At 38.2% G+C, this 23,153-nt stretch overlaps 1 protein-coding gene across 1 annotated transcript in view; it reads right to left on the minus strand.

Moving 5' to 3' along the window:
* Positions 1–23,153, minus strand: part of IQCH (IQ motif containing H) — a 212,313-nt gene that overhangs the window by 165,777 nt on the left and 23,383 nt on the right. The window contains 2 exon segments of the mRNA XM_089907078.1: positions 320–337; positions 9,978–10,094. Coding sequence (XP_089763204.1) covers positions 320–337; positions 9,978–10,094 — 135 coding nt within the window.

Below are 23,153 nucleotides of genomic sequence, written 5' to 3' on the forward strand. Positions count from 1 at the left end.
GGGAAGATCCCACATGTCTCGGAGCAGCTAAGCCCGTGTGCCACAACTACTGAGCCTGTGCTCTACAGCCCGTGCTCCGCAACAAGAGAAGCCACCGCAATGAGAAGCCCGCGCACCGCAACGACGAGTAGCCCCTGCTCTCCACAACTAGAGAAAGCCCGTGCGCAGCAACAAAGACCCAACACGCCCAAAAATAAATAAATAATACGTAAAAAAAAGAAATAACCAATGAGGACATCAAGGGAGAGAGGTTGTTCAGGAGAATTCTCAAGCTGCCCTTCGGTTAAAGCATCTGGAGAAGTGATGTAATCTCAGAAACTGTCTGCCTTAAGCCCTTCTCTTTATGATCTAGACTGAGGTCACACAATTAGATTTCAGTGGCCCATTCAAGGGCACCCATCAATTGGCTCTACACATCGAACCACATCTTGTTGTTTCTTCCTTTATAAAAATTCAACATGATTAGGCAAAGCTCTAACCATCCTCCATTACTTTCATTATTCTCCATCTCTGCCTTTGCTTCTGTTGCTTCCAGTGGTTAAAATACATGCCGCCTCTGCTTTCAGCCATGCCCATCAGTTCCACTAAGGCCTATCTTAAAGCTTGCCTCCATCCATCAGTTATACTGACCACTACTTTGTCTGCCCTGAGAGACTGGCGGTCCCATAAGGCAGCAAAGGAGGCACTTTAATCTGGGAGTCACACCATTGGGGCTGTGGCTGTAATGATGACTCTGAATAAGCCAATTTGTCTTCTCAGCATACAGACGAGGAATCTCAGTCTTTAGAGGCTAAGTGATGTACCTGTGGTAACTTGACTTATAGCAGCAGAGGCAGGATTAGCACCCAAGTCCTCTGACTCTTCTCTCAGTCTATGGTTCTTTCCACTAACTGTGTGCATGGTTGCTTTCAGACCTCTTAGTTACCAACCATAAACAAATGTATTCAGACTATCATTGAAGATAGAGATGGAAATTACAAGGCTATATAAATGGAGCATTTTGGTGGCATATCATCCCAACTTTACAGTCTTTACAGATCTCCTCCAAATAAATATCTCCTGGGCTCACATTACACATTCTGATTCAGAAGCTGTGCTTTTAAAGAAGGTATAGGGTGGATCACTCTAGACTGTGGGTACTTCTCTTCTACCAAAGAAGTTTTAAAAGGCTAGGAACGTATATTTGAATTCAAGTACAGTTTAAGGTACAGTGGGTTAGAATATTGGAGAACACAGCAATAGTATTTATTCATCTCAAGTACCTCTCAGTAGATAATTAAACTGGGCCATGATAAAAACAATTCTATTAGGCCCGTTTCTCTTGTGGCTAATGCTGTTGCGCTACTTGCTGTAGTATTTTTCCTTCGCTTCATTTTAAACAGAGCACTTACTGTAATATTGCAAGCATTACCACTTTCCTCCTTGCAATAAAAAAAAGCAACAGTAGACAAAAACATGAAGTTTTATATCTTCACTCATGAAGATACAACTCATGAAAATATGAATGGCAATCTAGATATAGCCACTTTTTTTGGTGGGTTTCCTGCACCATCAACTAAGAAGTGGCTCTTTCATCCATAAAGAATACAGTTTTTAGGATTCTTCTCTGTTCTGATGCACACTTTGCCCCACGCTTGGTGTTTGTGTGTAAGAAAAGATCTATCGCAGAGAGTTCTAACTTTTGCGGGGGGGGGCGTTTCATGAACCTCTTTGGCAGTCTGGTGAAGGCTATGGATCCTTTCTGAGAATAATGTTATTATAAATGCATAAAATAATATACACTGGAAACCAATTATACTGAAATACATTTCTATCCATGGACCCCTTGTGTCTTAAACCTATCATAGCGCTGACTCAGGCTCCTCCATCTACCTAATTTTTAGCTTTTCAAAGTGAAATCATAAGGTTAGAAACACAGCCTCTTAGTACGGAGTCAAACAGATATCAAAACTCAAGTCCAGGGCTTCCCTGGTGGCGCAGTGGTTGAGAGTCCGCCTGCCGATGCAGGGGACACAGGTTCATGCCCCGATCTGGGAAGATCCCACGTGCCGCGGAGCGGCTGGGCCCGTGAGCCATGGCCACTGAGCCTGCACGTCCGGAGCCTGTGCTCTGCAACGGGAGAGGCCACAACAGTGAGAGAGGCCCACGTACCGCAAAAACAAACAAACAAACAAACAAACAAAAACAATAACAACAACAAAATCTCAAGTCCAAAGCCCAAGTCACAAAATGCAAAGACATTGGATCACATCAGGGAGCAGGGCTGGCTAGTTAGCAGGTGGCTGCTGACCTGGAATGAGTCCAGGGCAACGCAAAGGCTCTCTTCCTGCATCCCCCAAATCCCTCTTCTCCCTGTTCACTCATGCTTGAAATCCCTTAATAGAGTCTAACTCCTTTGGTTTAATTAAATAGAGGATTTACTCTTGATAAAAAGCAAAAACCCATGGGAGAGGTAATTCTCTATGCCAAAGATTTTCATATTTATTTTTAGCAGTAGAATCTATTTTTCAGATGCATTATTTATTTATTTGCGGTACATGGGCCTCTCACTGCTGTGGCCTCTCCCATTGCGGAGCACAGGCTCCGGATGCGCAGGCTCAGCGGCCATGGCTCACGGGCCTAGCTGCTCTGCAGTATGTGGGATCCTCCCGGACCAGGGCACGAACCCGTGTCCCCTGCATCAGCAGGTGGACTCTCAACCACTGCGCCACCAGGGAAGCCCCAGATGCATTCTTAAATAGAATGCTGATATGTAAATAAATGCAAGTTTTATACAAATTTAGTATAATGTTACATGTTGTATTATATATAAATAAGAATTCATATATATTTATATGTATTCATATATAAATCAACATTGGAAAGAGGGTATTTTGATAAAGGCAAATTATGACATCAAGAGCTATAGATAATAGCTGCAACCTTACATCCATCAGAGCATACACCTTATTTCTGTATTATATTTTACGTGCACAAGATGGAGAAAATCCTGACCTAAATAGATAAGTAATTTGTAGCTAACAGTTTGTTATGGCACTTATAATCTCAGGATTTTCTTCAATTAAAATGATCCAGAAGTTTGAAGACTAGTAGGAATTTTTGTTTCAGAGTAGAATCACTAATAATATTTATCAACTGTTCATATTACTTAGTAATTAAGGATTAGTACTTAATTTGGGGAAATTTGACAAGATTAGTAAACCATTTGAATCCTGAATTCCTTACTTACTTCGTAACCTTAGGCAAGTAGCTTAATCTTAGTCTCAGTTTCCTCATGTGTAAAATTATTATAAAAAGAGCATGTATTTTATAGGTGTAAAGGTTAAGTAAGATAGTGTACATAAAGCACTTAATACAGTGTCTGGCATACTTAATGAGGGCTATTATTACTGAAGAGTTGAATGACCAAAAGTACTTTTCAAATGTCCCATATACCATTTTAACATGTTCATCATGTCCCATTTAAATTTATTTTCAAATATCTCAGCACCCTTCTTTTTCAGATATCCACTCAGTTTCAAAACAGTCTAAATTTGTTTTGCACAATGAATCCAAAATTTTAAGATGATGTTTCATTGCTGACCTTTTATCTGCAGATGTAAACCAAGTAACATTGCAACCCTGCAATGCCAAATGAAGATCGTATAGCACATTTTGAATCAGATAAGACCCAACTCAAAATTAAAATGAGCGATGAAACAATTTATAATGCTATATATTATCATGATGCAACATGCATTATTATAATTGTACAGTTGACTATTATGCCGTGCCAAACATGTGTACCAGAGTGCTTGTCTGGCTTTTAATGGCTGGGAGCACACAGGTGGTGTATGTAATACTAATACCAGCTAATGTTAATGACATGCTTACCCGGGGCTAGGCACTGCTTTAAGACCTTGACATGTATTAGCTCATTTAATTTTCACTTATTTGTCCTGTGTGATTATTATAGGAGTGTATATGAGCAGATGTGCATTTCAAAATATGACTAGTACACAGATAAACCCTATCTAATTAAAAAACGCCCTTATAAGAAATTCAAATGCGTGCATGCACACACACACACACACACATACACACACATACATGTGTGTGCGTCCATGTGCTCGTGGAGTTAACCAAATAGCACAAATTAATGCATTGATGGTATCTAATGCATTAAAATTTGGTATCAAACTTAGGTATGTATGTATTATAGTTTATTACACTTCAAATTGCTTAAATATTTATCATAAAAATGAAATATGAATTAAATGCTTGCAGGCTCCCTGAAGCTTATTGGAGCTCTCCATGACAATTTGAAAACCAAAGCATTAAACCTTATTACTCATTTACACTGGAGTGTGAAAGGAGCCAAATCAGATCCTTTTCTGCACACAAAGGTGTAAAAAAGGGATAAGTATGAGATTTTTAATATTCATTAATTTTTCAGAAAGACAGGAACATTATTAGGCACCTATTATGTTCCAGCAATGTCAATATGTTATCTATAATCCCCATAACACCCTTGCCTAGTAGACACCATTATTCTGATGTTACAGAAGAGGAAACGGAGGACCTGAGATGTTAATTTGCTTACCTCGGGGTACACAACTGGAAAAATGGCAGGTAGGACCCAAACTCTGATCCATTCAATTCCAAGCCCTTCCTATCACCCCAGACTGCCTCCCATCTAGCCTCGCCATTTTATAAACCAGGAAAATGAGAACGAGCGAGCTAGAGTAACTGGCCCCTAGGAACAGCTAGTTGGTGGCCAGGCTGTTACAAGAATCCAGGAGCAAGGATGTTTCCCTAGGTAAACTCCATCAGATGGCCCAGTGGGAAGGTGCCCTGTGCCTGCTGGGAGCCAGCAAAACCACTACTTCACTTCTAGACTTGGCATCAGGTAACATAGCTTCAGTGCAGGGACTGGATGGATGAGACCAATTAGTCCTCTTCTATTATGTGCAAAACACTGCTTGCTGCAGTGGACGATGTGAAAAACAGACAAACAGTGCAGACAACAAGGTCCCTGTCCTCATATCAGTATGGGAAAGAGGGCATCATCACGTGAAATATTAAATAGAATCCCTGGAAGGGACCTCAGTAATACTATGGTTTTCCCCCTCGACCCCTACAATAATGTAAGTTTTAAATGACTGTATAAAACATGGCATAATACAATATGTGAAGATTGCCAGTAGTCATAACTAATATTTTTAGACCACTTATTTGTACCAGGACCTTTGCTAAGTGGTTTGAATTATCTCATTTAAATCTCAATATAATCCTATGAGATACTCTTATTATGGACATTGTACACATGAGGAAATGGAGGCCGTTTTGGGGAGGTTCCCTTTCTAGTTAGAGTCCACACCAGGCAGTCTGACCCAGAATCATGATGCTCCCAGCTAAAAAGTGGTTGGAGTTTGGCATGGAGTTGGTTTGGGAACGCATAGAGGATCTCAGCACAGAAACTCGAGAAATACAGCATTCTGAAGAAGTTAGAGAATGTTTGTGATGAAGGTATGGCCTCTGATTGCCTCTCCCCACTCCCACATGGGCTTTTGTGAGAGAACCGGACATGAGCCAATGACATATCATTTTCTTCAGCTTTCCCAGCACTCCAAACCAAAGCAGAACTAAAATTCTCAATAGTGACAACGTCCAAAGGCAGTACACCACTTCTACTGCCACCACGTTGGTGGAGTAGGCTATAGTCAAGAAGAACATGAAAAGTCACTGTCTTCTTGAAAACTCTTTCAAGACAACCTGAGGAGAAAGCTCCCTTTAATGACAGAAACAGGGATGTGGTACATGCCATCACAGTCCTTGGGTAATGACTATGTGTCATAAATAAGATATGGCATTTCTGAATGACTTTAAACTATTTCCTTTTGTTCAACTAATTTAATTTACCAAATGCTCCTGGGGAAAGGGAGGGGGACCAAGATGCTGACTCTGCATTTCCTGGAAAATCAACATTTTCTTTTTAAACTGTCCTCAGAGAAATTCTGTCTGATTGTTGTCTGCTGGCTCCCTCAAACCCTACCTCTGTCAAAATTCTGCCCTGGCGGGTGTGAGAAAGAATAGATGCAGAACTTGAGTGAATACCCACATCTGGGTTTTTTTGTTCTTTTTTTTAACATCTTTATTGGAGTATAATTGCTTTACAATGGTGTGTTAGTTTCTGCTTTATAACAAAGTGAATCAGTTATACATATACATATACATCTGTTTTTGGAAAAAAGCAACAGAAGCAGCACAGAAGGAAGTAAAAGAGATAATTGCTGGCTTGAACTGCAATACATTTTACTTGTGGGCAGAGGGCCAGCTTACAGCAGGCGGAATATGCAGGCCCATCTTATTGGAATTCAGGGGTGGGCCTCCATTCTTGTCCGGAGACAGCTGTAAACCAGCAGCCCATAGCATCACAATCAGGCACCGGGTTTTGTCAAGGAATGCTGATATGTACAGAAGCAGCTTTGTCTGCTTCAGCTGCACCCCTGCCTAGTGAAATGACAGTTTCTGATTCCAGATGACAAGAACTGGATAAAAACTTAAAACAAATGGCGACCTTTCAAAAGATTAATTTGTTTACCAACAAAATGTTCCCTCTTTGTCATCCAAGATGGGGGTGACCTTCACTTTCCCATATCTAGGCTGAAAGGATGCTGACTAAGTCATCTGTTAACTCCATCTCAGCAATTATTCCCTTTTTTATTTTTAGTGACAAGAAGCGTTTATTAATTCACTCTGCTTCTTGTTATGGTTTATAAATGCAACAAGCTCGTTCTGAATTACTGCAGTGTAACATCAATTTGTTTAAATCTAATTCTGCTACTGTTGCCAAATTATGTTGTGACTGTAATTGTGGCCATATGCATGGGCTTAAAACACAATCATGTTGTGAAATCGTCCTTCTTTCTCCCCCTTTGCTACTTACCCCCACCTCTTACTTCTGGTGCTTCTTCTCAGCATTTGACACTAACACAATTGCCTCACTTTCCATTACTTTATCACTTCAGAAATGAATGCGCTTTCAGTGAGAGAGATTACTATGTACACCCCAAGTGAAACAGTAAAGACTGAAACTATGATTTGTGAAGTATGGTTGCTACCCAACTAAGTTAGTGAAAAACGTTGCATAACGTATGACTCATAAAATCTAGAAATCATAAAAGTATTAAATTCAACCTCATGAATAAATAAAAGATTCTAAGTTTACATTGCATTATATATTTATTTATTTGGAAAGTGGGACCAAAGAACTGGTATAATTCTATAGCAACTCATATGTTGCTAAAAAGAAAAATGTTCTTATGATTCTTTTCTAGGTCATAACAGTTATAATCAGAGTTATTTGTGCAGCAATTCAGAGCAATGTTTCGTTTGGCTTTTTTATTATGCATTCATAATCGTTCTTTTAAAATTCATGGTAACAGATACATGTTTCAAGCCTTTTAAGAAACCCTCCTTATTTAAAAAAAATAAATCAAAGTCAAATTTTCTGTAGCTCTTTTAACGCGTTGCATTAGAAAGTCTAACTGGAACTAAATGTCAGTGAGTAAGTATGAATGTATCAGAGATTTCTTCTTGTCTATCCAAACCTATAAGGCTCTACTCAAGAACATGTTAGAGGGTTTTTGTTTTTGTTTCTCATTTGGCAGATGTAAGATACTGAAAAAATCAGTGACTTTCACTTTTAATACTTTTTTTTGTAAATTGCTTTTACACAACAGAGTTACAGGATATACAATTCTGAAGGCAGTTTTGTGGTGTGTGTGTGTGTGTGTGTGTGTGTGTGTGTGTAGTATCTGTGTTTTCAATGCACTAAAATCTTTGCATAAGCCCATATTGTCAGAAAGGATACACCTATTCATAAAATGGAGAAAATACCAGTTTCTGAGAACTAGTAATGTAAATTAGCAACAAATTCAAATTTTCACTGTCAAAAATGTCTAAGGTTATTTACAGGCTTTAGACAAGCTGTTCAAGTTTCATAAGAAGTAAGGAAACACATGGCCCTCAGCAGCTAAATAATAATCCCCTTTGAGTGTTTAGAGTGGCTATAAAAAGCAATTAGCCCTGATGCTGCTTTTCTAATTAACTGTACATCACAACACTAGACACATTGCTTCAGTTTGGGCAAGTGCTTTCAAAAACATTTTTATAAGTGGTAAATCACAACTGTATTTATTCCCAAATATTCCACATGATTGTTTAAAGCCAAACACTGGAATATTTCTTTCACAGGATTTTTTGCACAATGCTTGTTTTACAAATCTAAAATGAAAACATGTTTTTCACTTAGTACCATCATATATACATATATCAACATAAAATGATAGGGTCAACTATTTTGATTGAAATGCCAATAGTTTGGGCAAGATGTACATAATGTACATACATTTTACAGTGCTCTGGTATAGATTTTTATGGAGTCAACTTTCATGGGGAAAAACGGATCTTAAATACAATAAATGAGTATACATTATCTATGTCATACAAGGCCAAGTGCTTTCCCAAATCCTCTGTGTTCAAAGGACAGGGGTACAATATCCAAGGAATTCATCCTATTTGGGAATTTGAAAAAATATATAATAAATAACTAAGATTCTGCTCCAAATTTCAGATAAAATTTTGAATTCCCTATTTATGTCAGAATCTTTACTCAGATTCATTAAAGCAAAGCTTAATCCCCCTAAACCTAGAGGTATGCCTTTTTAAACTTCAATACTCATCAGAAAAAGTTTGCATGAAATGCTGCAGTTGCCTTGGGCTACAAAGCCTCAGCGCTCCACCAGCTAAGCCAATATTAATTCTAGATTGAAGGGGAAAACCAACAACAACAAAAGAGAAATCTGCTTCTGTCTGTACGGCCAGAGAAATAATATTTTTATTTCAAGGGCTTTGGGCTCACGGGAAGCAGATAAAAACCTTTTCACATTATTCACAGTGACATTTTAAATAAAGTTTCAGCAGGAATAAAGATATCTAACTTTCGGGTTATTTCTTAGGCTATAAAGTGCTCTTAAACCAACCCTGTTAAAATAACGTAAAGCACATATAAAGAAACTAAAAATATATTTCAGGGTTACATGAATGAAGTAGGCAGTTGAAAATGTCTACATAGGAAATTTGGAAGATTAATCTAACAGACTGTTATGCTGGTTAGAAATGGTTTTGCAATTTAATTCTAAAATTAATCTTGTTTTTAGTTTTGATTTCACTGAAGGATACATTTAAGAGTTTTGAGAGAAGCCAAAGGTTAAAAAATGTATCTAAAAATGTATAAATATCACTTTAGTAATTGTTTTCAATATTAGAAATCATCTCAAATAAAATAATTTTCCAAATAAAATGAAGCACTACTCTTGATTCTCCTAAGAAAACCCTGCAACACAGAAAGAGTACAATCCTTGCTTTGGGACACTCAGCAGCAAGTCAATGGCAAAAATAGGCACAGACTCTGAGATCCCTTAATGTCAGTCTCCGTGTCATTATTTTTCCTTCTCATCATTTTGCTGACATAAAGGATTAATCCCTACTTTCTTCAGATTTAGAATAATGTTCTCAAAATTTTGCATATTGTGTGAGTATACACCATTGAAGCTCATGCTTTGCTGTTGTTTTCTTTTGCTTTTTCTAGGAGAAGCCTGTACAAGAAATAAAATATTTAACATCTCTGTATTCTTTTTGTTGTTAAATTACTTTCTCTTGTTAAAATTATGGTACTAGCTTATTTAGGGATATCAGATAAAACAGAAAAATTTGAATGAGCTATAAATAGATCTCTTAAAAAGAGGTTTACATTTTCTTCATCATTTCTAATTACAAACAGAATGAAAGCCACTCCACTTCATCTCCAAAAAATTCTAAGGACAATAGGATCCAAATTTTCACTTAAAATCTACATTGTATCTTACACGACTAATAAATGACTTTTAACTCTAAAAAAAAAAAAGAGCTCATTAAAACAACTCATTACTTACACATGCTTTTCTCTGATTAATATATGGCAAACTGATTCCATAGGTCGCATTTACAGCAGCTCTGTGGTGGATGTTTTCAGGATCCTGCATGATTTTTATATTCAACCCTGTCTTTCGCTGAAACAAAGAAACAATGAAACTTCCATGCCAGAAGAACAAAACTGCCTACTAACATTTTATATCTTCAAAGGAGTCTAAAGTTCTTTGAGAATAATTATTTTAATGTAATTCTCACTGGAAAAAAAAGTATATCTTTGGGTCTTTTATTTAGGTGACTAATTAGTCTTTTATTCACAGAAAAGGAATTTTCTGCAGATTTTCCTCTGTGTATCCTGTTACTCATAAAAATCCATCTGCAGACGCCATTCATATTCTCAAAAATACTGCTAGAAGCCAACAAAGGTGGACAAAGGATAGAATACCTGGTCTCGATTTATTTTTAGCTTTCCAGGTCAAGAATTTTGCCAATGAAGCCTATACTACGACTATGCAGGTAGAGGGCTCCCTTGGTCTGTTAAAGTGTCCCCTTTCCTTGAGGGACATTTACAGGTAAATCTCAGTTTGGACTTGGTAAATTTACCACAACAAACTTATCCACTCCTTCGCAGAGCTTTTGCTATCTATAGGAAAAATACATGCTCTCATTAGAAAAAAGAAACACACATCTCATTTGAACCACGTGTTCCTCATTTAAAATAATTCAAATGAGTTACTGCTGAGATGCTTAAATATGTACCACCAGGAGAGGCAGCACAGTGGTAGCCGGGAAGGGGCACTGGATAGGTGACCAGAGACCTAGGCTCCAATCTTGCTCTACCCTGGACTGCCTGCGTGTGACCTTGGGTAAGTTACTTCCCCTCTTTGGAAGCCAGTTTCTTTATTTGCAAAGTGCGACATTAGACTTGACAGTCTGTCTCTTGAAGGACTGTCAACCCCCCAATCTCCCCCTCCCATGTTTTGCTTTCTATTATTTGATGCTAAAAGGTAAATTGACACTTAAGGAATATGGTAGTACCAACAGTTTCTGAAGTCTTTTGTGACTTTTAAATTTACTGGGTTTTAGCATATTCATAATGTTATACAACCATCACCCCTACCTCGAATTCAGAACGTTTTCATTACCCAAAAAGAAAACTCATACCCATTAACAATCAGTGCTCATCTCCTCCTCTATCCAGAGCCTGGCAACTGCTAATCGACTTTCTTTCTCTTGGATGTGCCCATTCTGGATATTTCTTATAAGTGAAATCATACAATATGTGGTCTTTGTGACTTTTTAAAAAGGAGGTGTGAGCAATTAAAAACACTGATTTCCTTTCAATGGAGTGTCTTAGTTCTGAGGGCGATCTGATGCAATTGTTAAAACGGTTATAGGAACCAGCCAGATGAGCTCATGCTGTAGTAATTTCTTTGATCTTAAGCATTCATACATGGCCTGTGCCTGAGGTCAAAGTGAAGGGGAAGACTACAAAAACACCTATGGAATGCATGCCGTCTAGATAAGTTATTTCTTAACACAGTCTCCAAACCTTTTTTTTTTTTTTTTTTTTTTGCGGTACGCGGGCCTCTCACTGTTGTGGCCTCTCCCGTTGCGGAGCACAGGCTCTGGACGCGCAGGCTCAGCGGCCATGGCTCGCGGGCCCAACCGCTCCGCGGCATGTGGGATCCTCCCGGACCAGGGCAGGAACCCGTGTCCCCTGCATCGGCAGGCGGACTCTCAACCACTGCACCACCAGGGAAGCCCCAAACCTTCTTTTTATTTTTTTAATAGTTTTTAGACCAGATCTCCAAATAACTGCACTCAATTGTGCACATGATTTAACCCATGCAGGGACCCAGGTTACAAATAAGGCATAGCTCTTCCCTCTCCTTAAAGTCTGTGTGGTGACAAAAATAATGTAGTGCCTAATTATAAATAGCTTTCCTTCTGTGGGTAACCCACACTTACAGCACTACTCCAGGGTTTTTGCATGGAAGCTGAGTGCCTCTTTTATTGAAATTAATACCTGAACATAATTTTTTCCTTCTTAATTAAACTTTCAGAATAATTTCCATTCTACCAAGTACTGGGAAATTGCTAATATGTATTATATTGGCTGGATGTGGTTTCTGTAATTCGGGTGTTTTTTAAATGTGTATTCTGTATACAGCTGATGGCAATAACTTCATCTATCATGTCTAAGCTTTGTTAGAACTTTTAAATTCTGGGATCATTGGCTCAGTGGACCATAGCCATTTTCTTAGTTTTCTTATGCTCCATCAACTTTATGTGGCTTTGGGACTGGTATAGAAAGGAAATGATCAAATACAGAATCATTGTTAAAACTGGCATTAAAAACTAGTTGTTTCCTTCCATTTTTACATTTCTGTGGCACTGAACACAGATATTTCTGGAAAGAAATCAAAATGTAAATAGAAATCCAACAGAAATGATAGGTTGTAATAGCAATTCTTTATTAGCTTCTAAAGCAATGGAAAAATCCTTTAAAATTATTAATATTCTAATATTTTCTCTTTTGACTCCAAAGCATGTGTATGCCAAAATAATATGTAGCACATATGATTTAATTCCCCTTTTAAAAAATACTAAGAGTTTACATTTAAATAATATAAAAATATCAAATGGTCTCACTGAAAATCACTGTCATATACATTCATAACCTAAATTTATCTTACAAACCATCTATAGAGATGTATAGGGAAATATTTATGAGCATAAGCTACATTGTCAGACCCAGTAATAAGATTTTTCAAGAAAAATAATTATAGATTTAAAAACAAAAACAAAATCATTCCATTAAGCGTAAAAGCAATGCTCTGGAAGATGATCATTTTTTACCAACAGTGAGATAAATATCAGAAATAATCTCAGAAAATTTTCTTAAATTGTTCAAGAAAAGACAGCAATTTATTTAATCTATCTTGAGTGACTAAACAATCTAAACTTTGTATCCTCTCCTTTTGATAGTAATTACAAGCAGATATATCAAATGTGACTCTCATTTAGACTTTGGTTTGTAAGAACAAAAGTTATTATCAGAGCCAATTACTGTTTTACCTACTTGGCTGCACAGAGCAGGGAGCTCAATTTTCATCTCATCAGTGATTTTGTGGTATTTATTTTATTACTATGCCCACAAAGTTATGTAAGAAGGAAATAGCTTCTGCTATTAAAACTAAGGCTTGAACATAAGAGGCTAAGGTTTCTTTTAGAAGAAGTTCTGAATGTAAAACACTAGGCAGCATGTAATGCCAGCTCCCCAGACATGGGCAGACCATAAAATGACATACGTCTGAGCAGTAGATCCCACACAGAGTAATCAAAATTGAAATGCTTCACAAACAAAGTTGAGACAAGCTATTTACTAAGTTACAGTATTATCAGCATAACATTATTCTCAACAGTGTTTGCTACAAGTAATGCCTTCTTTTTTTAAATTAATTTTAAATTATTTTTTAATTTTTTTTAATTGAAATTTTTTTTTGGCTGTATTGGGTCTTTGTTGCTGCATGCGGGCTTTCTCTAGTTGCAGCAAGCGGGGGCTAGTCTTCGTTGTGGTGTGCAGGCTTCTCATTGTGGTGGCTTCTCTTGTGGCAGAGCACGGGCTCTAGGCACACGGGCTTCAGTAGTTGTGGCACGTAGGCTCAGTAGTTGTGTCTTGTGGGCTCTAGAGCGCAGGCTCAGTAATTGTGGCGCACGGGCCCAATTGCTTCGCGGCATGTGGGATCTTGCCGGACCAGGGATCGAACCCGTGTCCCCCGCACTGGCAGGTGGATTCTTAACCACTGTGCCTCTAGGGAAGTCCCACTACAAGTAATGCCTTCTAAAGTGTATGTTGGTTAATATCATATTCCCACTGGTTAAAAATACCTGCTGTTTAATCTCAAAACCAAAAAAAAAAAAAAGAATCCAGTCACCTTTAATGCTCTGATTCTTTCAACCATTATTATATTTATTTGAAAGAACAGTAGATACCAAGTCCTAGTTCAAGCTATATGATCTAGATTTTTCATTTGTTAAAACTGGGTAGTAATACCTACCTACATGGGGTTGTTTGTGAGGTTTAAGTGACTAATGTGTGTTAAGTATCTCAAATGATAAAGTACTACTCAGGATCCTACAGGCCCCAAAATAATAATGCAATGCAGTGAAACACTTCAAATATATAAAAATCTATAGTTCTTAATAATATTTCCCCCTTCCCCAAAAAAACCCTAATTGATAAATTAATCTGAAAGTAGATAGATCAAAGAAAGAATCATACATTTATCCTTTTCCTGAAAATCTGTTTTTCAGATTCACCAAAGAGTTGCTAAGGGAAAGTTCTTCAGAGAAGCTAATAAATGCGGAAGGAATGATAGAATTATAAAATTACCAATAAACAAATAAAATTATGACTTTGTAATCCCTAATGAAATAATTAGTTAGGTAAATATCAGTTTTTGCTAATATCATTAGGTGAAAGATTGTGGGGAATTTTACTATTATTTTAATTAATTTATTTGTTTATTTTTGGCTACACTGGGTCTTTGCTGCTGTGCACGGGCTTTCTCTAGTTGCGGCGAGTAGGGGCCACTCTTTGTTGCGGTGTGCGGGCTTCTCATTGTGGTGGCCTGTCCTGTTGTGGAGCACGGGCTCTAGACACATGGGCCTCAGTAGTTGTGACATGCAGGCTCAGTAGTTGTGGCTCGTGGGCTCCAGAGCACAGGCTTAGTAGTTGTGGTGCATGGGACCAGTTGCTCCACAGCATGTGGAATCTTCCCAGACCAGGGCTTGAACCCGCGTCCCCTGCACTGGCAGGTGGATTCTTAACCACAGCGCCACCAGGAAAGCCCGGTTGTGGGGAACTTATATAGGATAGATCAAACTGGTAATACTCAGACTCACTGATCAATCTTAATAACATCATTAAAAGAGAGAAAAGAAATTGCCTCCTGACATGCTATAAAAGGAAGTACACCTCACCACCTGTGAAGTATTCCCACCAAAAAGATGTCACCTGAATCTGATCAAGCTTCTAGATAAAACTACTAGTTTACAAGAAATACTAGGGACAGAGGAATGTGTAAAATGACACCATGAGATTGCAATCAGCCAATCCAGACTAAGGGGGTGGAGAACCTGTATGACAAATGACCTGGTTTCTTTAATAAGTGACATTTAAAAGAAATTGAAGTACAGTTGATTTACAATGTTGTGTATAAGTGACATTTTTTTAAATGAGGGAAACTGCTATAGATAAAATGAGATACAAATGTAACGTGTGATATTGTACAACATGGGGACTATAACCTTTAAAAATTGAGAATCACTATAGTACACCTGTAACTTATATTGTACATCAACTATACTTCAATTTTAAAAAATAAACAACAAAAAACCACAAATGCAATGTGTGGACATTGTTTACATCCTGATTCAAACAAACAAGAACAGTTTTAAAACAATTGGGGAAAACTGAACATGGACTGAGAATTATACAGTGTTAATGCATTGTTAAATTTGTTAGATGAGATAATAATTCTGTTTTTTTTAAGTCATTATCTGAGGTGTTTAAAGGTAAAAATGACATGATGTCTGGGATTTGCTTTAAAAGACTTCACCGAGAAAAGTGGAGGGAATAGATGAAATAAGAATGGTAAAATTAAGGCAACTGTTAAAGTTGGGTGATGGTTACATGGATTTCATTTTGTTTTTGTGTCCATTCAAAGGTAAATTTTCGTAATAACAAGTTATATTTAAAATTAAAGTGTAGTTAAAATTTAATTATTCATTAATTTATTATTTGATTTCTAACATTCTATGCTTTATGATATTCCCTCTTACCTCCCTGCTAGGCTAGGGGATCAACAATCACAGCATCACTTAACCCCAAGCTGCTTCTAAAAAGCCCAGCTGCCTCAGGTTAACAAAACCTTAAGACTTTAATTCCATTCCGATGTGCCTGTCCTATGTTCTGATTCCTGTAGTTGAATTGTAGAACAAGAGGAAGGTTGGGGGAGAGAGCTAACATTTATTCAGCCTCTATTTTGTACTTGGCACCATAATATGCGGGGCTTGTCATAATCCAAGTGCTGTCCTATAGCCCTTAAAATGGGAAGAGGGAGCATATGATATTATCACTACTTTACTAATGAGGACAAATGGCTAAGGGACTTCTCAAGGTCATATAATCCAAAAGTGGAGAGACAGGATTGTATTGATGTCTCTGACTTCAAAAGCCTCTTTCCATCATAACATGCTGTCCCATTACAACGAAATGTTTGTTGATACACTCTTGATTTAACTTCCTATATATCAGGATCTTGCTATTCTTTACTTCCTCTCTAATTCCTACAGGCACTGCTTTGATCTGTGCTCTCATTGATTATTACATGGACCTCTGTAATGGCCCCTACAATGGGTCTCCTTACCTCCAATCCATCCTCTGCATGACCCAGAATGACTGAACTTCTGATCACTAATTGAAATACGTATCTCACCTCCAGTTAAAGAAAAAAAAAAACAACCCATAAATCCAAACATAGAAAAATTAAATTTGGTAATGAGAAGGATAACGGTAATGAGAATAAGATTGTTTGCTGTATGTGACTGAAAATTGGAAGAATATTACTTCAGTAAGACAGAATTTATTGTTCTCATGTATATGAAGTCCAGAGATAGGTTGGTCAGGGTTGGTTTGGAAATCCAGGAAGTTACTAGGGACCAGGCTCCTTCCAGCTTAATATTCTGCTATCCCTAATGTATGGGCCTCTTCCTCTTGGTCTAAGATGGCTGCTAGAGTTCCAGCCAACACAGCCCCATTCCAGGCAGAAGAATAGAGAAAGGGGAAGAAAAAGATCAAAGAGCACAAGTCAGCTATCTTTTAAGGCAGTTTCCAGAAAACTTCCCACAATACCCACCCCTAACATTTCATTAGCCAGTACTACTTGGTCATATTAGCTATGTCCAACTGCAAGGGATGCTGGGAAATGTAGTCTTTATGTTGGGCACCCATATATCTAGCTAAAAATCAGCTGCTCAGGAAAGCCATTGGGGCCCAGTCCCTTTCCCCCTTTCTGTCCTAACCATCCTCAGAATATTGCCCTTTGTCCCTACGCTTGTCACCTTGTGGTTGCAATATGCTTGCTGCAACTCCAGTTGTCATGTCTGTGTTCAGGGGAGAAAGAAGGAGGAAAGGGGAGAAGGGACATGCCAGTTGTTACTATATCCTTTCATTTGGAAAGCAAAATATCCCCTAGAACCAACCCCAGGAGACTGCTGCTCAGTACTCACTGGACAGAATTGGGACACATGGTCATACTTAGCTGCAAGGAAGGCTCAGAAATGAGGACCCTTATTCCACCTGGCATGATGCCATCCTGAACAAAATCACAGTTTATAGTAATGCAGATGAGGGAACGGATACTGGGTAGGGAATTAAAAATTTCTGCCACAGTCATGCAGTCTACCCTAGCTAAGGAAGCAAGTACAATAAGATAAAAGTGATAACTAGTGAAATAATGAGAGGTCAGTGGATTGAAGGTGCTTACTGAAGTGAAGAATTGTTGGAAGAATGTACTATGTGAGCTGGCAGACTAGGACATAGAGGTCAGAGACTGCTGTGGTTGAAACAGATTTTAGAGATGATGTACTTACTGATTACAACAAAGCCCAGGCATTTGGCATATCCCCCTGGCCCTACCAGAGTACTTTTGCCAAACCTCTAATATTGCACTCACCACTCTGTCTGTAGAATGCCTGTCTACAGACTGTGAGCACCTACAGCACTGAAATTTGCGTTCTAGCACCTAGCACATAGTAGCATTAAAATCAAAATATTTGAAGAAATGAAACAGCACACCAGTGAGGAAAGACATTTTTTAGTTTTACTATGTTTGTGTCATTCTTAAAATATGCCATGGAGACACTGGCATCAGCTTATAGCAGTAGTGTGTGCCAAAGGTGACATTCTGTCCTGTTTTTATGGCACATGGGCCAATTGCTAATTCCGTGACCTCCCTTCTTTTGCTACAAGCTACTCTCATGTGTTGGTGGCCAGGGAATGAGGGCTCCCTGAATGCCCAGAAGTTAGCATCCCCTGGTAAGCCAGGGAGAGAGGCAGGAGAAATTTGGGATGCCATCTTTGAAATGTTATTGAACCATGGAATACCATATAATAAATTTTGAGTGTGCTTTGCAGTTGTAGTAAATAGCTTATGTTTCTGGAGAAGATGCTCTAAGTCATAAATATGTAGCTAATTGACTCTTCTCATAGAAACAGTTATTAGAAAATATAGCCCTAAGGGCCTATTTTTTTTAAAACACCTTTATTGGAGTATAATTCCTTTACAATGGTGTGTTAGTTTCTGCTGTATATCAAAGTGAATCAGCTATGCATCTACATATATCCCCATATCTCCTCCCTCTTGTGTCTCCCTCCCACCCTCCCTATCCCACCCCTCTAGGTGGTCACAAAGCACCGAGCTGATCTCCCTCTGTCCTCAAGTCCATTCTCTACGTCTGCATCTTTATTCCTGTCCTGCTAAGGGCCTATTTTTGATGCCCATTTTTTGTAGAAATAACCCCAAATACCATGTTTAATCACCTGTTCCACTAGCCATAAGTTATACTGTAAAGTATAAACCTCTTTTTATATATAAACTAATTGAATGGTAACCAATTACAGTAAAACAGCATTGCATATGATAGAGTATGATAGTGTATTATAAATCTAATGTGGCTTCACAATTGCCATATTAGTATCACTGCAACAAATCAGAAATGGAAAAGGTCACTTTTATCAGGAGCATTGCATTGAGAAGTTTCTTTGGGAAAGTTTAGAGGGACATATCTGAGGATAATTCTGGGGATGGTTAGGAACTTTTGTGGAAAAAATCAGGAATTTATTCAGCTGCTTTCTTTTTTTTCCCCCAGTTGTAAATTTCCCTGTGGCAAACACAGGGAGGGATCTCAAGGTTTCGTATTTTTAACAGTGGTGAGGAAAAGCCAGGACTCTGAAGTTAAACAGAGCTGAGTCTGAATCCCAGTTCTCCTATTTCTTAGTTTTAAGTTACTATCATCTCTCATCCCCGATATGCTCGTCTGTCAGATGGGGATAACAATAATTCCTTCCTTCAGAAATGTTGTGAGGATGAGATATAATTTCATCATCATGGCTAACACAGGCTCCTGAATGGTCTTCCTGCTTCCACCCTTGCCTTTCTACATCATATTCTCCGCCTGGCAGCCAGAGTGACCCTTGTCAATTGCAAATCATATCCGATTGGTCCCCTGGTGAAAAGCCTCCCATCTCACTCAGATCTCTGCAGTCCTTACGGTCTGCAAGATCTGGTCCCTATCCCTGTTCCTACTTCTCTCCCCCTTGCACATTCCTCTCTAGCTTCCTTGCTGTTCACACTCCTAATTCAGGGTCTTTTCAGGTTCTGTCTTCTCTGCCTGGAACACCCTTTCCCCAATTATTTGCCAAATGACTTGCTTCCCCATATCCATCAGATTTCTGTTCAAGTGTCACCTTCCAAGTGAGATCATCCCAACACTCCCTATGTTCCTAACCTAACTTTTCTCTCATCAACTAACATACTCTATGTTTACTTTTCAGATTGTTTTCTGTTTTCCTAATGACTACCTTACCCCAACTAGAATGTAAGCCCCATGAGAGTAGAGAAACTTGGCAGATGCCTAAAATACTGCCTGGTACATATCAGGTACATAAGTGAGGTTGACCAGTATTCATCAACAAATAAGAAGAAGAATGAACACTTACATAGCACTCACCATGCGTGGGGCACTGTTATAAACATGCACGTATGTTAACTCATTTATCCTTACAACAGGGTGTCATAGAGCCCATTTTGCAGATGAGGAGCTGAGGCACAGAGAGGTTAAATGACTTGCCAAAGTACAGATAGTAAGTGGTAGAGAACCGGGATGTGAACTCATCCTTCTGACCATCATGTTGCCATCTATTGAGAGCCTCCTCCAGGCTGGGCACTGTCTAGGCACTGGTTACAGTAATGAACTAAACAGAGTCTCTCTGCTTTAGATTAATAGAGACTTAAGAAATAAAATAATCAAACACAATGTATAAATCTTAGCAGATCCAAGTTTGGACAAAAGACCAGTAAAAGCCGTTTGGAGGATAATGAGGGAAATCTGAATATGACCTGAGTATTTATTACATTCAGGAAGTATTGTTATAATGGTAATGTTATAATGGTGTGATAATGGTATTGTGGCTAAGTAGGAATGTGTTCATTTTTAAAGACACATGTTAAAGCATTAAGGGGTGAAATGTCTATATGTCTGTGTTTTAAAACATTTCAATAAAAAATAGATGAAGCAAAACTGGTAAAGGTTAACAAGTGTTAAATCTAGGTGAAGGAGAAATAGTTATTCATACACTATTTTTGGTTTATTTGAATATTTTCATACTAAGAAGGTTTTAAGAAACCACAGAAAGGGAAAAATCGTTTTTAAAAGTTTCTGCTCTCATGGAGCTTATATTCTAATGAGAAGACAGAGATCACAGTGCTTGTTGGTTACTTGTAGGCATTCTCTTCTCCCCACTTTATTCTGTAAAATCCACCCGCTATTTCACCAGCAAAATTTTCCCATCCAATATTAAGTGAGATATAACCCACAGTGAAAATCTGTAAAGCAACCCTTACTTGCCCTGACATTTTCTGTCTTTTATCTCTCATCACGTTATTCCTCATAATGGCAAAAATCCTCAAAACTTTAGTTTTTATCAAATTCCGAAAATCACTTTCTCAGTGAGATCCATATTCACAAAATTAAAGATTCTTCCCATCTTAGACACAGATCTTACACATTGCTGTATTGTATTAGATCACAATATATGTTTTTATATTTGTTTTGATGGATAAAGCATCCATCTTATGGAATTCATTTGGAAAATAACTGTCAAGCAATGAGATGTGTTTTTTTCACCTGCTCCACAAACATACAAATTGTATCATGCTTCTAAGTAGGTCCTTGCATTTAAACAGTTGAGGAACTTCTATTTGAAATTGCCTTCAGACTTAGCTTGCCGAACACAACAAGAAAATCAAACACTCTCTTGGCCTATAAAGTTTTTCTCCTCTTCCTCCCTCCTTCTTATCTATTTTGTTTGTTATTTCAAACCCTCTCCTTGACTGTTATGAGTACATGTGCGCCTATCGTCCAAGGTGCCTAAAAGAAGGATTGGGCTGGTGTTGATTTGGAGCCTTAGCTCCAGTCTTTTCTTTATATTATAAAGAAAAGCCATCAGAATATGGCTTTTTCAAATGTAAGAGAAAGTGATAAACAATTCTATATTGTGATTCTTAATTACAACTGAGAAACTCCAGATGACTTGTCATTTTAGTTTTTTTTGGTGTGAAATGGAATTCCAAAAACAATTTCTTCACTTTGGAGAAAGAGCTTAAAGTAGCAACTGGGGTTTACCTAGTTTAAAAGGTTGGCAGTGGGCAATTAAAGGTGGTAATATCCCAGCTGGATTTCACAGCTACTCAATAATACAACCTTTGAAGTTGGTGTAGTAGGCTTATAGAACAGCTGGCAAAACAGCACTGTTTGTCATTGACTTTACAGCGCAATATTAGGGCTATCTTTGTGTCAGCAGTTATGCATTTTTAAGCAGATGTCACTGATATTAGATATAAAACAACAATAGGGATCCAGGCCCTGAAGGTAAAGTCAGGGTGGGAAACAGTCCATGCCCCTTTCTAAATGGAGCTCACCCCTGCTCGCAGTATTTAAAAGAACACAGGGCACATAAGATCCCTTATCTTTATAATCATTTGCCAGGATTCAGAACTCTTTTGGGAAAATAAATTTCTGGCCATAGTTTTTTGTTTTGTTTTTTTTCCTGGAATAATAATAGCAACTATGTGTTCTAAAATAGTCCTAATCTCATATATTTTATTTCATTGTCTTTACAACCTGGAGATCTCTAATCTTCCGCTTACGGACTAACTCTGGCCCTCCTGAGATTCTTGGCAAAGTAAACATTTAACGAAAGCAGAGGCTTAATAGTAAGGAAGATGAGAAGTTTAAGCTCCCTTTATAACAGCACTCTGTTTTTGTTTTTGTTTTTCGTGAGAGCCTTTATTATTACCTGGTATTTTCTTATTGATGGTCTGTCTCCACTCCCCTAGAATGTAAGCTCTGTGAGAGTGGGGGGACCTGGTCTGAATTGTTCATCCCAGGGTGCCTCTAACAGTCCTTGGCACACAGGAAGTACTCCACAGATAGTGGCTGAAGGAACCCAATGTGACAAGTACAGTGACAAAGGTAGGAGTGGGCTGCTTTGAGAGTGCAGAGGATCCTGGATTAATATTTTATATGGGGATGAGCACAGCATTCGAAGTCACTGTGGCGGTTTCATTTATTCATTCAACAAACATGTGTTGAGAGTAACCTGGCATTACATTGCAATGGACAAACTGACATGGATCCTGCCCTCATTACGCTTATAATCTAGTGGGAAGTCAGGCATTTTTTTTTAAATCATATAACAATATCTAGTTACAAATTTTGGCAAATGTAATAAAGGAAAATACAAGGCATTCTCATCATAAGCATCTTTGCTGTAAGCATTTCTGCTGCAAACATCCTTGCTGCATAACTAATTGGCCATAAGGCAATTCTGCCATGAAAGATAAAATAACTGGTTGACAGCTTTTGATTTGACAGTTTCCACTGGTTGAAATGCATTAGTCATTATTGATGGCTTTATCAAGCTGATCGATGATGATTTGACCCAAGAGCTGGTTTCTTATTTTGAAGCACACTACCTGGAAAGAGAAAGAGACTGAAGGCCTTGAAGGTGCAGAGTTGAAGCCAGGTTTCGCATAGAACTTTGGAACATCTATCAGCGGACATGTAACAAATATGCCAAGAATAGAACACAGCTTGGCGGCTTTCACAGGGCAACGCAAAGCTCAGGTACAAACACGCACCCTAGTATTTGTAAACGGATACCTCTCTTAATGACGGACGAAATGTCAGTGAAAAAGAAAAAGCACAATGCCAAACAAGGAGGCAAGTCAACAAACAAACAAAAATATGTATACAATACTATGAATGAAAGACTTGAAAGACAAGTGCTTAGGTAAAACCCACAAAATAAAATCGGTCATTTGTACAGTAGTGCCATGATCTACCCA

Source organism: Delphinapterus leucas, chromosome 2 (assembly GCF_059928025.1).
Source record: "Delphinapterus leucas isolate spDelLeu-1000000601 "Yukka" chromosome 2, BTC_Dleu_Yukka2, whole genome shotgun sequence".
Classification (NCBI taxonomy): domain Eukaryota; kingdom Metazoa; phylum Chordata; class Mammalia; order Artiodactyla; family Monodontidae; genus Delphinapterus; species Delphinapterus leucas.